This window comes from Glossina fuscipes, unplaced genomic scaffold (genome assembly GCF_014805625.2).
Source record: "Glossina fuscipes isolate IAEA_lab_2018 unplaced genomic scaffold, Yale_Gfus_2 1, whole genome shotgun sequence".
Lineage (NCBI taxonomy): Eukaryota > Metazoa > Arthropoda > Insecta > Diptera > Glossinidae > Glossina > Glossina fuscipes.
In genome coordinates this window covers 7,344,233-7,357,364 of record NW_023998415.1, presented here as the reverse complement: position 1 = coordinate 7,357,364, position 13,132 = coordinate 7,344,233, and the positions used below count along the sequence as shown (strand labels likewise).

Here is a 13,132-nt window from a genome sequence, read left to right as displayed (position 1 = left end):
GGTTAGGTTATTATTCCCAGTTGCTTTTGGTTTAATTTTTTAAACCCATCACCAAAGGATGCAGGGTATGTCTACTTTGTCAAAACATCTGCAACGCTTAGAAGGAAGCATCAGCGACTCCACAAAGTGTATGCATTCTTGATCAGCATGAACTTCTAAATCAATTTCTCCGTCTGTCCGTCTGTCCGTTGGTGTAAAATGTGTTGTAAGCATTCTCCTGGCCGCAAATATCAAGATATCGCCTGAAAAGCTGTAAAAGAATTTGGAAGGGATCTAAACTTTTCAAAGAGCACGCAAACCCAAAACCCACGCGCCCATTTCCGCGCCAACTCCATGTTATAAAGTATGGAAATTTTTGTTTTTCAACTTTGTCCTCATTTTTAGGATAACGGTGATGGATATTAAAGATTTGGTGACAATCAAATATAATTTCCTTAGTTGTTGATCTTAATATGGGTTTGAGATATTACAAAATTGGTTTTCGAAAGAAATACGCAATCGTATTTAATTAAGTCCACGCTCTCGCCCGATTCCAAAAACAAAAAAATTCAAATAAGAAAGTCATATTCGGTCGTGGTCGAATTTTTTATACCCATCATCGTTATCCTAAAACAGATAAAAATAAGTAACACAGCCAAATTTTCATGCTCTGTAATATGGAGTCGGATGATTTTTTCGATTTTTCAAAATAAAAGCTTTTCTCGCATAGGCATGTTTTTTGAAGAGCTCAGAACGCTTCCAAATTGTTTTGCGAGTTTGAAGGCGATATCTTCATTTTCGTTAACAGGAAAATGCCAAACAGTTAGGCAGACGGACGGACGAACGGATGAAAAGGCTCAGGTGCATTCCAAATTTGAAACTAGCCAAGAATTTATGTACCTAACGGGGTCTTTGTGTCTGCATGTTATAAAGGTATTGAGGAAAAGGCAAAATTTTGATTCACTATAATATCAGATAGGAGTCAATTTTTTTAATTTTTGTGCAGGTATAGAGAATATGCGTTCAAAGCTTTGTACATTTACCTGTTATAGCTCAAGAGTAATGACTAAGAAAACAATTTTTTATTCTTTTTGAAATACAGAGATGTTCTCACTTTACGTGGTACGGTAGCCCCGTCTTTCGTGCAAGAACTTTCAATGCTTTAGCCAAATTTGAAATCGATAGCTTTATCTTTGCGGCCAGCAGAATGTTTACAACAGGCGGACAGATGGACATGCGGTTTTAGAATTTGATGCTGATCAAGAATATACATATGCTTTGTCGAGTGTCTGATGCTACCTTCTGGGCATTGCAAACGTATTGACAAAACGAATATACCGATGATGGGTGCAATAAAGTATTATTTGAATATCTTTAGGCAGAAACTGGAAGCTTTTGATTTCCTATCATATAAATCGCGGCGGGTTAAAACGACTCTGCAATTAGAAGACATCTCGCTTAAAGGTTTTTTTTTTCAATTGGGACAAGTAATTTTTACGACTTTTTTTTGCAACAGGTCATGGTAAACAAACCAGTTTACCACCTTTGGACTAGGAGTGATTAATCACTCTTTATATCTGTTATATCTATCGATCTGACAATGGTGTGAAAAAGTGCTGATGTAAAAAATAAATTAACACGGATTTGATTTGTCGTGTACGGGTGCAAATGATGGAAGTCCAGTTTCTAGGTTTTTTGTTTTTTGAGTTAATAATTATTAATTTTTAATCGCGTATCTTAAAGTCTTTTTGCAAATACTTCTGGCAAAAATTGAAAAACTCTTTGGTAACATCATTCCCAACGTAAAATGCGAATGTCGCGGTTAGCAGTATTGCGGCTATCGATTATTCAAATAAGTTATTTGCCAATATATTGTTCACTAACATGTGCTTCGTCTGCCAAACACACACAAATATCTATAAGAAGTGCAAGAATTCAATAAAATCTAATAAAATGTGTTTGCGCAACTTTTGTGAGCGAATTATGAAATTTGGCCGCCTAAGAGATATTCTGCGGTGGCGAGCACTGCATATGCATTCAAATGCAATGTGCAGCCGCAAACATTTCCTCAATGAGTTTTGCTCTATGGGACCGAACTTTTTCATGTCCTTTGATATAACTCCTCTCCTTCGAATGACCATCTTATGTCGAGTTCGGGTCTTATGGGACTTAGAAAGTCTGACCGGAGACTTTTATAAATTTCTTCTATATTTTTTTCCTATATTCCGATACCAAGGGCGTCAGGAGCCGCCAAAACATTCCTCTAGCTTTGGCCTGACAACGGGAACGACCCATAGCGGGAGTTTCGTGGTGGCTGTGGTTAGCCCAAAATCGCGGGAAGAGCTTTTGCTTGGTGTGGAATTGCATCGCAACCGGATGCCTTACCCACAGAAATCCAGAGGGTTTAGATAGTGCCTCGCTCTCACCAGAGGAGGGATACGTCCATAACGTATACCGTTTGATACTCAAGGATTTAATCGTCCTCATGGCAACGTGTGCGCCAACTTCGGCACCGTATGTTGAGGGGTTTATTTACCTCGGGGTTATTCGAGTATTTCACGCTCCGTGTGCCATCGGGCAGCGTGGGGTTAAACCTTCACGGTAGTAGTTGTCCTTTGATATAATGTTACATTAGATGTGGAGGAACTATGTTTTTAACAAACGATGCGGCAGGACTTTTCTCGCTAGATGCCGTTGTTCAACTCAGATGAGAGCGATAAACGCTCATTCCTAACTAATTGCAGCTTGTCACGTGCTTTAAGCTAAGTAATACATCCTTCCTCAGCATCTCAGGGATTTTTTGGGACCAAGTCTATTGGTATTTAATTATGTTAAAGTGGTTGAATCTAAGCGGGTCCGGAAAGTTTGATTTAAACCTTTCGGAAGAATATCGCCTAGGCCCGTTAATTCGCAACGCTAACGTTTGGGAAACGAGCAACTCACCAAATGCTGTACTCTTAAGATAATGTAGGAAAATTCTGCCACATACACGTGGAAATAGTAATGTGCTCTGGCGTTCTAGCCAAAGAAAGTAACAAAGCGTCGAATAGTAGTAAATTCAATTTGTGTTGACAAAACAGATAAGTCATTATACAATTTTCAAAAAGATAATCAAAAATTTTCAACGAAACTTCCATTTCATTTAGAGCGAGAGAGCGAGAGAGAACGGGAGTACTATCGAAGTTTCAACTATATTTTCCGCACGTTAGTCAAAATTTAGAAAACTTCAATGACATTTTAAAAAACGATTCCTAATGACGATCATGAAAAACGAAAATATGAGGAAAGTCGTAGCGCTTTAAGGTTAATTTTCTTCCACCTCATATACATCTATCGTTGAAAGTGTCGTTGTTGTGCCACCTAGTAAGTTGTGCCCCTTTTCAAATTTATTCGAATTTTTTCGAATTGTTACTTATGCCTGTGTATCCTATCTACGGGGAGGTTAGTTATTTGGAATTGAATTTTGTGAATACGTCGCTCATATGGACAGATCATAAGATGATTTTCTTCTTATTGAAATCAATCTGCGGACGCTTAAGACATTTAGGAAGAAGAAGAACGATACAGAACCATACTCTTTAATCTAGAAAAACTCGCAGCGGACTCGGAATATTCTTTTACGTCTTTTATTTTCCTCCTTTCAAAATTAAACTTTTTTGTTGAAATTGATTTAAAATTTGTTGTATATTTGTTTTTTGTTATTTCATCGTTTCTATGTAAAATTTTCATTATATATCACACAATTTTTGAGGAAGACAACATTGAGAACACACAAAATTTAAGAAAGCTCGTCAGCGAAGGGATGATGCGGATGATTTTGGGCACTAGCAATGATTGGAAACATATTATTTACTTAAAATAACAGTAACGACTCATATTACTTACTCCACCATTATCATGTATCGTCCATGAAAACAAAGTTCATTCAAGGCTTGTATATCCTCGGCCTTCAAAGTAAAATCCCACAAAGAGAAATTCTCGCGCATATGATCCTTACTCGCAGATCTTGGTATAACCACATTACCTCTATCGATCTGATAGCGTATTAATACTTGAGCAGGACTTTTTTTATATTTATCTGATATTTCTAAAACTTTCGGATTTTGTAAAATTGGATATTTCCCGGGCTTCTTATAGGGGGAAGTGGGTGAACCGAGAGGGCTGTAAGCAGTTACTACCATATTATGGGATCGGCAGAATTCCATTAGATTTGTTTGGTTCAAATAAGGATGACATTCGATTTGTAAATTTGAAGGCGGTATGCGGGCTACTTTCAGTATACGTTCGATTTGTTCCATGTTAAAATTAGACAAGCCTATTGTACGGCATAAGCCCTCATCTACTAGCGGTTCCATTGCTTTCCAAGTGTCTACGTAATCGACCGGGGAGGCAATGAATCGATTGTTTTCATCTTTGGGATACAATTCATCGCCTTCTTTATAGGCCATCGGCCAGTGAATTAAATAGTTGTCCAGGTACTCAATACACAAATTTTTGAGGGTCGTCTCACACGCTTTCCGCACTAAAGATGGTTCATGAAAAGTATTCCACAATTTGCTTGTGACAAATATATCCTCCCTGTCATGAAAATTCACCTCATTCCGTTATAATTAAATAATCAGATATGAGTTACGAGAGATGCGTTATACAAACCTTTTGATGACGTCTTTCTGTAGCAAATCCTTGAATGCTTTTCCGATTTCGGGTTCGTTCCGGTAAATATGAGCGCAATCAAAATGTCGGTAACCGACATCGATGGCATCATAAATCACATCTGTAGGATTGCGATTTAACTGAGAACCAAAGAAAGAAAAAAATGAATTGCAAGAGCAAGAATAAATTTATGTTCACATTGACCCTGAGTGGCGGCGAAATGAACATAAACTATGCGTTTCAATGTAATTTGGGTCAAGTTTTTTATGACACAATCCAACTTACTCTCCAAGTACCCAAGCCTATCATAGGCATTGAAAATGCGTTACTTAATAGTATCGTAGGAACGGTTTTCACATTTTTCAACAACGTATTCTCTGTGCTCATGATCCAAATAATTGCTTTATAACAAATAATTTAATATTGAATTTTTATTTACTTTATTTTACAATGAACTATAATTACACGAAACGTTCTCTCAACAATTCGTAAAAATGCCTTCTGAGCTTTTCAAAAGTTTTTTAAATGTCAACCAATGAATATTTTTTATGAAAACAAATAAAAGAAGCTTTCAAAAATTGAATTCAATGACAAAATTTTCAAATTTCATTACGGATTTCGAATTATTTTGTATTTTTTTCAATTATCGGAACAGAAGTGAATAATAAATTGAAAGGCACTGGAAGACCATTTCACAACTTTCTAAAATAATCAATATCTCATTTGGATTAGTACTTCGGACCCGATCGCAGCAGTTATTAAATACTCACATTATTTATATAGCAACTTTTCATATATGTTACGTAAGGAAACGCCAAAACGTTATTGATTCAAAACTTGTCAATTCCTACATTCGGAATGCATGCAACTAATAACTGAAAGTGTTTCAATGGGACATTAACCTGTGATTACCTGGCCAGTAATTCTGAAAACAATAGAAACAATGTAAAAAAAAAACTTCCATTGAGCCCTTAACAACATATATTCGAAATCACTATATGGGTTAGAGAAAAGATATTCGACGCTTAATTCGGTGACGCACAGATAATACATTTCTAGTTTTCCGTTGTTCGTAGCTCATGGACGTGACTACGAAAAAATAGTTGTGAACAATGGCAATGAGTTGCCTATTTCAGGGTTAGGAACATGGGGGTCACCAACGATTATGCAGTAATCGAAAATATCGAAGTGGATGAAGTCAGCGACAAAGGCCGGGTATGTATTCACACGTTTAAATTAAAAATGCTTTAATTATATTTAGGTGTCCAATTAGACGAAACGTAGTGAAATGGATGCAGTTGTTGTTACTACCACTGATATGGTCGTCGGACATTTCGATTCAGGAAATTAGAACCGGGCTCAAAAAAAAAATCCAAGAGGAACAATTCGAAAGGTTTGAATACACAATTTTGTCTCAAAGTTTCTATCCATTAGGGACAAGCTTCTCATTGTATCTAAATTGTAGCACAAAAAGTCTGAAAAATAAAACTTTGGTCATTTAGAGATATATCTTATGGTGATCGCTTTTCAATCAAAAAAGAACGGGTTTCTTTTTCGGATGTCTACTGCGTGTACACATGGCAAGCAATGAAGGGTTTAGGGTCTCTGTAGAAATATCCGTATTTTCAATTTCAATATATTGAAAATATCAAATTCAATTGTGTCATGGCGCTATACCTAATTTGCAGTAATTTGTAAAAATATGCAAAGCTATTTTAAATATTTTCGAATTTGAATTTAGTACCGAGGATTTGCAAAATATGATTGATTAAAAGTTTATGGTATGCGTCTTTTTAATTTGCTGGGTAAGGGAGAAGAGAAATTATCGTTAATATATATCAAAGATCGTTGTTTCTTTAAATTTAGAAAACGCGGCCATCGACGTGATCCATATGAAAGAGGATAAGTTTTTCTCTTTTAATCTCTCATTCATTAAACTCATAGATTACTTTACTTTTAGCGTATCTCTTTTATTTTACATGTATATGGCATACATTTCGACTCTTAAATAGAAAATAATTAATTCTTATTATTATTTAATAACCCAAATTTTTAAATCTCTTAATCATACTTTTATACAAACACTTTTGCACAAAAACTAGAAAGGCTCTTGATATGGTCATAACAAAGAAAAAAAAAAATTTATTTAAATAAATGAAATAAAATAATGTAAAAATTTTTGAAAGCTTAAGATTCATTTCATATTTATTAAATGAATAATAGTTAAAATTATTTCCCAACTCTGTTCACTTCTGAGCGTCTACCTAAGGGACTGCAGCTTATAATAACAACTTTATTTTTCCGATAATAGTCGATCATTTTACATTGCGACGAGTATGGATGGGATTCTATTTGATGTGTAACAGAACATACATTGCGAATGTTTAAAATTCGTTCAATTGGTATCTTATTGAAATTTGAAAAATCCATTTTCTACAGTTTTCCAAGTGTCTGCATAGTCAACATCTCAATATTTGATTTTACATTATGCATGTCCTGGTAGTAAAGCATCGCCTTTATATTAGGCCATTGACTAATGTATCAAATACGAATCTAAATAATCCAATTTGAAGTCGTTTAGGTACGTACATATCGTTTCCTCAAGCAAATACGTCCAATGAAATGTATTCCACAGTTTACTAGTTACACACAATTCTTCTCTGTAAGTGCACACATGATCGCAAATAATAGCTTTAGTAGATGTTCCATTCGGTTTTTAGTGCTTTAGGCATACAAACCTTTTGACCATTTTATTGTCTAATACATTCTCTATCCCACTGGCAATGTCGGGCTCATTTTGATAGATGCAACCATAGTCAATTCCTGCAACCGGCTGTTATCATATTAATCATTGCTTTGGTGCCTTGATATTCTAAAAAATTTTTTTTTTTTAAATATAATATATGGATCGATTTAGAAGACATTTGTTACTTACCCCTCAAGTACCTAATCCCAGGTATGGTATTTCCCTACCATTATTCAATTCGACAGTTCTTGCTTGCCCAGCACGATGAGATCCGTACATAGGGACCACACTGTAACATATAAGGTAAATAAATTATAAAAAAACAACGCGTTACTAAGTTTGCTTGTCTATTATTTTTTAATTAATCTGTTTAAAATTGCGTTTAATAGATTCTGACGCTTCCAAAAAAATTTAGGGGCTGTTGCGAGCGGACGTTCCGCGTGCTGATTATTTTAAGAGTTTCATTGCTTCATTTGCAGCGAGAAATGTGGTCCTAGAAAAGATTTCTACATCAAATATTTTAAAAGTAATTCAATTTTGAAAAACTGGTAAGGTTTTTTTTTTTGGTACATAAAGGAGAAATGGATCACGCCTGTAAATGATGCGATCTCTATATCCAGTAACGTTATGAGTTTTTAATCTAAAATCTTCTTAAGAGCTTCAGGTTAATAATCACAATAAGGTTGATAACAGAAGAAAAATGTGATGCAGATCACGTGATGATTTTATGATGATACAATAGTTTATTGATGATACAATGATATTAATCTCTCTCGATTAGTTAATATTCAAGTTGTATTAGTTCACTCAGTACCGTCCATTCTGGAGCTTAGTCCAGAAGATTGATATCAAGCTATGGCTGTGTAGGTATTATTGATTTCTTATTTAATTTTATAAAATTTTTTTTTGAAAATACTGTTACGCAAGGCAAAAAGGTTAATTACAATTATGATAGCTTAAAAGGAGAAGTCGTCAGTTATAATAAAAGCAGTTAGCTGCTTAAAATAGGTTTTACTGCGAGCACGAAAGATTTCATTGAAATATTATAATAGATACCGAAAATTACTAATGAGTATCTGCTGAATTTACTGCTCATAAAAATAAAATGCTCAGCTATTATTTTCAGGCGGGCAGCTTTTAGTGTTCGTACTCGCGAAAAATAATGAAAAAAATCAGATAACGTATCAGAAATTGTTGATGATTAAGTCAAAAGTTATCTAAGCGGTTAGATAGGTAAAACGTAAAACAAAGCCTCTCAACAATCACATAATTTTGTCTGTATTTTTCTGCCTAATTTTTCTGTTATAAATATAATAAATCAATTGAATTCTTTTTTTTAAGCTTCATAAATGCTCAATTTATTTCCAGATCAAAGATATATGGTTTTTATTCTTGCATACAAAATATTTTGCAGAGATTTCGTGTGTTTTTTCTTTTATTTAATTGTGTTGTTATTGAAGCAAATCTCGAGAAAAAATTTTTGATTTTCTTCTAATTATTTAATTTGTTTTTTTTTTTTTTTTGGAAGAAAGAAAATTCTTATATATTCTGTAAACGACCTCCCACGGTTATTGATTGATAGTTGCATTTATAAGAGAAAACAGCTGTAAATCGAAAATAAAATAAATGCCAAGCAAAAATGCTTACTTGCGAACAGCTGAAGCCAAAAAAAATTTTTAAATTTGTAAAAGATAAGTAAACTGTAAATCTAAACGCACAATTTATATTAAAAATTGATCACGTTACTGGATATATAGGTCTTATTGTTAACAAACCTAATGCATTCCCCTAAACAAAAAATAAGAAGAAAAAAAGGAATAAGTACATTTGTTCTTTGTTTTTGGTTTTTACTCCAATTGTTTAATTAACACTCTTAATTCTTCAAAGCTTATAAGCAGTTGTGTATAATCAACCATTTCATATGTCGTCGTATATTGTCGCTATCATTGAAGCAATTCCAAACGTCTTTTAAGTGGACCGTTTTATTAGAGTGCCTCCACACCTGAGTGTGAGTCCTGGCTTGATCCCAAACATGTAAAATCAACTTCTGTTAATTTCATTTTATGGTGGTAAACCTTATGAATAATTTATTTATATTAACAGAAAGTAAAAAAACGTGCACGAATATGGCGATTAACTTACCAATACTACATTCAAGCCAGGTTTCCCTTCTCGGTTGATGGAAAGCGATTCATCTTGTGCGAGCTTTGGAAAATAAATGTCAGTCTCATCAACCCACCCAACCATTTAACAAATATTAGGATTATTTACATTGTAAATTATTGTACAACAAAATGTAAAACTACTTACTATCTTGTACGCCATTTCTCTCATAAAATCAAATTTTTATATCGGCATTAATGCACTACCGGATACAACTGTGGAAAATTTTAGCTTTCACTTTTTATGCATTTTAAAATAAAACGGCCAAAAGCGTATCCAGCGATACGTTTACGGAGTAGTTATTACCGGCCAGACATTGGTACTCTCCAGAACGCAACCACGCCAAGTTATAGCTAAATGGACCACCAGCGAAAGACGCGCCTGAAACTCTCTACTTATGCAGAAATTTACATGCAGCAATATAAATAAATAGATATATTCATAAAAAATATATTAAAAAAAACCTACACCTAAGGTTATTGGAATGCCGAAGAGACACTCTCCGTCTCATAGCAATTCTCTCTCACGATTTTCAACACCTTTCGTCAAATGGTATAATATGGTATGCCGAAGCAACCTGCTCCATATTATTATATCGATTAACACAACATGATTGGTCAAAACTTTTCTAATTTGTCTTGGCTTTGTGTTGTAATTGTTGTTTTGATTCAGCTATTTGCAAGTAAAACAAATTTGTTTAGAATTAATTATTTTTCTATTTACAACTGTTTTTTTGTTATAAACGCAACTCTAAACAGTCAACACTAACTCAGAATAACCAATTCTAACCTCAAATCTGAGCTGTTTAACTTTAAGGTAATTTGAGACATACAATAGTTTAACAACTATTGTGTATACGTAAAGACAAAAAAACGATAGTCATTAAACTGAACTGAATTTTATCACATACGTAAAGCTAAACCAGCTGTAAAACGAAAACGTCAGCTAACTTTCAGCCACGTGATTAGTCTTTATCTGGTTCGCACAAATGGCTGAATATATTTTTATTCCCGAATTTATAGTATTCGTCCCGAAGTATAGTGGCGTGAGACGTAAAAGTTGCAATTTGATTTAATTTTATGAGCGACATTAAACACATGATTTTGCGGTGATCTTAAAGGAGTTATATAATTAATACCTTGGGGATAAGCTCGTATCTGAAAGTTGGATAGCACTCACTTTTTTTTTACAACCATCGGTTTTTCGGGGATTACATTAGCCTAATCTCTCATACTTTTCAAATGGCGCGAAAGCAAAAAAGCTCACGTTTTGCGTTAGTATTGGTTGCTTAGAGATACATTTATAAGAGAAAACAGTTATAGATTGATAACAAAATTGTTTTCCGCGCTAACTGGTGAACTAGAACAAAAGATTAAGAAAAAGAAAAACGAATTTTAAACTGCGTTAACAAACAAAACCAAAAGAAAACCGAGAATTAATAACTAAAAAGGTTTAAGTTAATCACAGAAACAAAAATTGCAAAAAAAGAAAATTTTTTACTTTAAGATTTTTGAGTGGACATACAAGCCATATTTTTTATTGACTTAGTCTCCTATTGACATTCATCTCCAAACACCAAATGAACAAAAAGATTGAATCTGTGAAAGATAAGTAACATATTGTTACATTTTAATAAATAATCGTTTTGTGTTAATCAATATATAAATATTAGGCAGAATGCTTCGACGCATCATTTTATACCATTTGATTGTAGAGGATTGAACTTTGCGAAAGAGAATCGTTATGAGACGGAAAGGACAGATGCTTCCAATTCCCTTACCCTACATAAAGATGTGTACACTTTCTGAATATATTTGTGATACATATATGGATTTATATGTAATATATATATATATTTTTTTTGATCAAATTCGGGCAAAAAAATAAAAGATTGAACTAAGTTCCTTGTTATCATCCTCGAAATCGTTTGGGGTCTAGGGAAAGAAGAAATCGCAGTTTCGTTTTGCTCCCTTTACAATTGTTGGACGATCTCGGACGGAAAATGTCGTCTATTATGGATTTGCTTCTCTAGCAAATCATGTGTGTTAAATGCTACTTTTCTTATTTGAACTTTATTTTGTTAACTGCACCTAATAAAAAGAAAACAAGTGTTGAACGTTTTAAACAATAAATCATAAATACGTGTACTTTCTTGCTTCTTAGGTATACTAGCAATACCCTTTTCAGACGGTATATCGAGTACACTGGAATACTATAAAGACATATTTTAAAAACATACAAAAAATTGTATATTAAAAGCTTACTAATAACGAGAATTATACCAACAATTTGATATATATCAATGTCTTTTTATTATGTTTGTTCACCGACTATTTCTCCCATTATTACCTAAACTAAAAACAATAGCATATAAGTTAACAATTCTTAGTAACCTACAATGTAAAAAACTATTTAAACCAAAAGAAGACTAGCACTAAACATTGTCATCAAACTTCCATTTAAAGCGTTTTCTGTCCATTAGATCAAGTCTTCGTTTTAATCGTAACTATCATTGCATTCAGTATTTTCAGTTTGGAAATTTTTAAATATGGCTATCGGAACATAAATAATCAACGAATATAGTTCCCTAGAAGAATCGCTGCCATCATTGCGACGTTGTGTTCTGTCCATTACATCAAGTCTTCGTTTTAATCGTAACTATCATTGGATTCAGTATTTTCAGTTTGGAAATTTTTAAATATGGCTATCGGAACATAAATAATCAACGAATATAGTTCGCGACGTCGCACTAAACGCAGGCGAACGCGCAAATGTGTAGATCTACTGTTTTAACAATTACTACGATTGTTAGTTTCGTCAATTTAAAAAATGCACAAGAAACTATTTTACTTGCACACACTTATTTTGTAGTTATTAATTTCTGCCTTAAGTAGTTTATTCCATTTTATCTAAATTTCACCTTTTGTCCCTTTTACAAAAACAATGTAAAATGTATGAATAATGTCCGCGCTAAATATTCGTCTACCACATCACTAATAGTTGGTTCAGAGAAGAGAACTAGCTGTTATTTTTCGTATTTTGACAGCTACAATTAAATATAAATGAGAATTTGCCTCTTTTCTGCTTCTTCATTTGCACGCGAGTGACAGCAACGAAATAGATACGAAAGCCTTACGCAATTGCGATCTAAACGTTTATCAATTATCGGTTTGTCCACGAGCGAAAGTTAACTTTCAAATACGCGATTGCCCAGTTTATTGTAACAGATTTCTGTCATACTCTTGGCAGCGTTTATTCGGGTATGGCCATCATCATCTTTGTATAATCTTGTTAAAAAAGAGAGGAAGGAATAGGCATAGAATGAACTCGAATTTCTTAAATGAATATAATTGTAAACATTGTCTAGATTATGTATACATATGTTGCTCTGAGAGTAATTTATTTCATTTCTTTGAATTATTAGTTCGCTTGGCATTTCGATATTGTATTTTTTGTATGTTTTGTGTTATTCTAGGAGGAGTTTTTTTGAGACTTGGCAATATTGACTTACTAGGCATTTCGTTATCGTAAAATTTTTTTTTACTCGTTTGAGAGAGAGAGAGAGGCAGAGAGAGAATCACTAATTGAATA

The 13,132-nt window shown here is 33.6% G+C and overlaps 1 protein-coding gene across 1 annotated transcript; it reads right to left on the bottom strand.

Annotated features, from left to right (window-relative positions):
- Nucleotides 1-3,714: 3,714 nt before the first annotated feature.
- Nucleotides 3,715-5,122, bottom strand: LOC119632171 (aldo-keto reductase family 1 member B1-like). The gene is made up of 4 exons (XM_038024964.1): nucleotides 4,918-5,122; nucleotides 4,633-4,772; nucleotides 3,865-4,557; nucleotides 3,715-3,803 (listed from the first exon to the last, which is right to left on the bottom strand). Exons 1-4 carry the CDS (start codon nucleotides 5,017-5,019, stop codon nucleotides 3,758-3,760), a joined length of 981 nt encoding a protein of 326 aa, XP_037880892.1. The 5' UTR covers nucleotides 5,020-5,122; the 3' UTR covers nucleotides 3,715-3,757.
- Nucleotides 5,123-13,132: the final 8,010 nt, after the last annotated feature.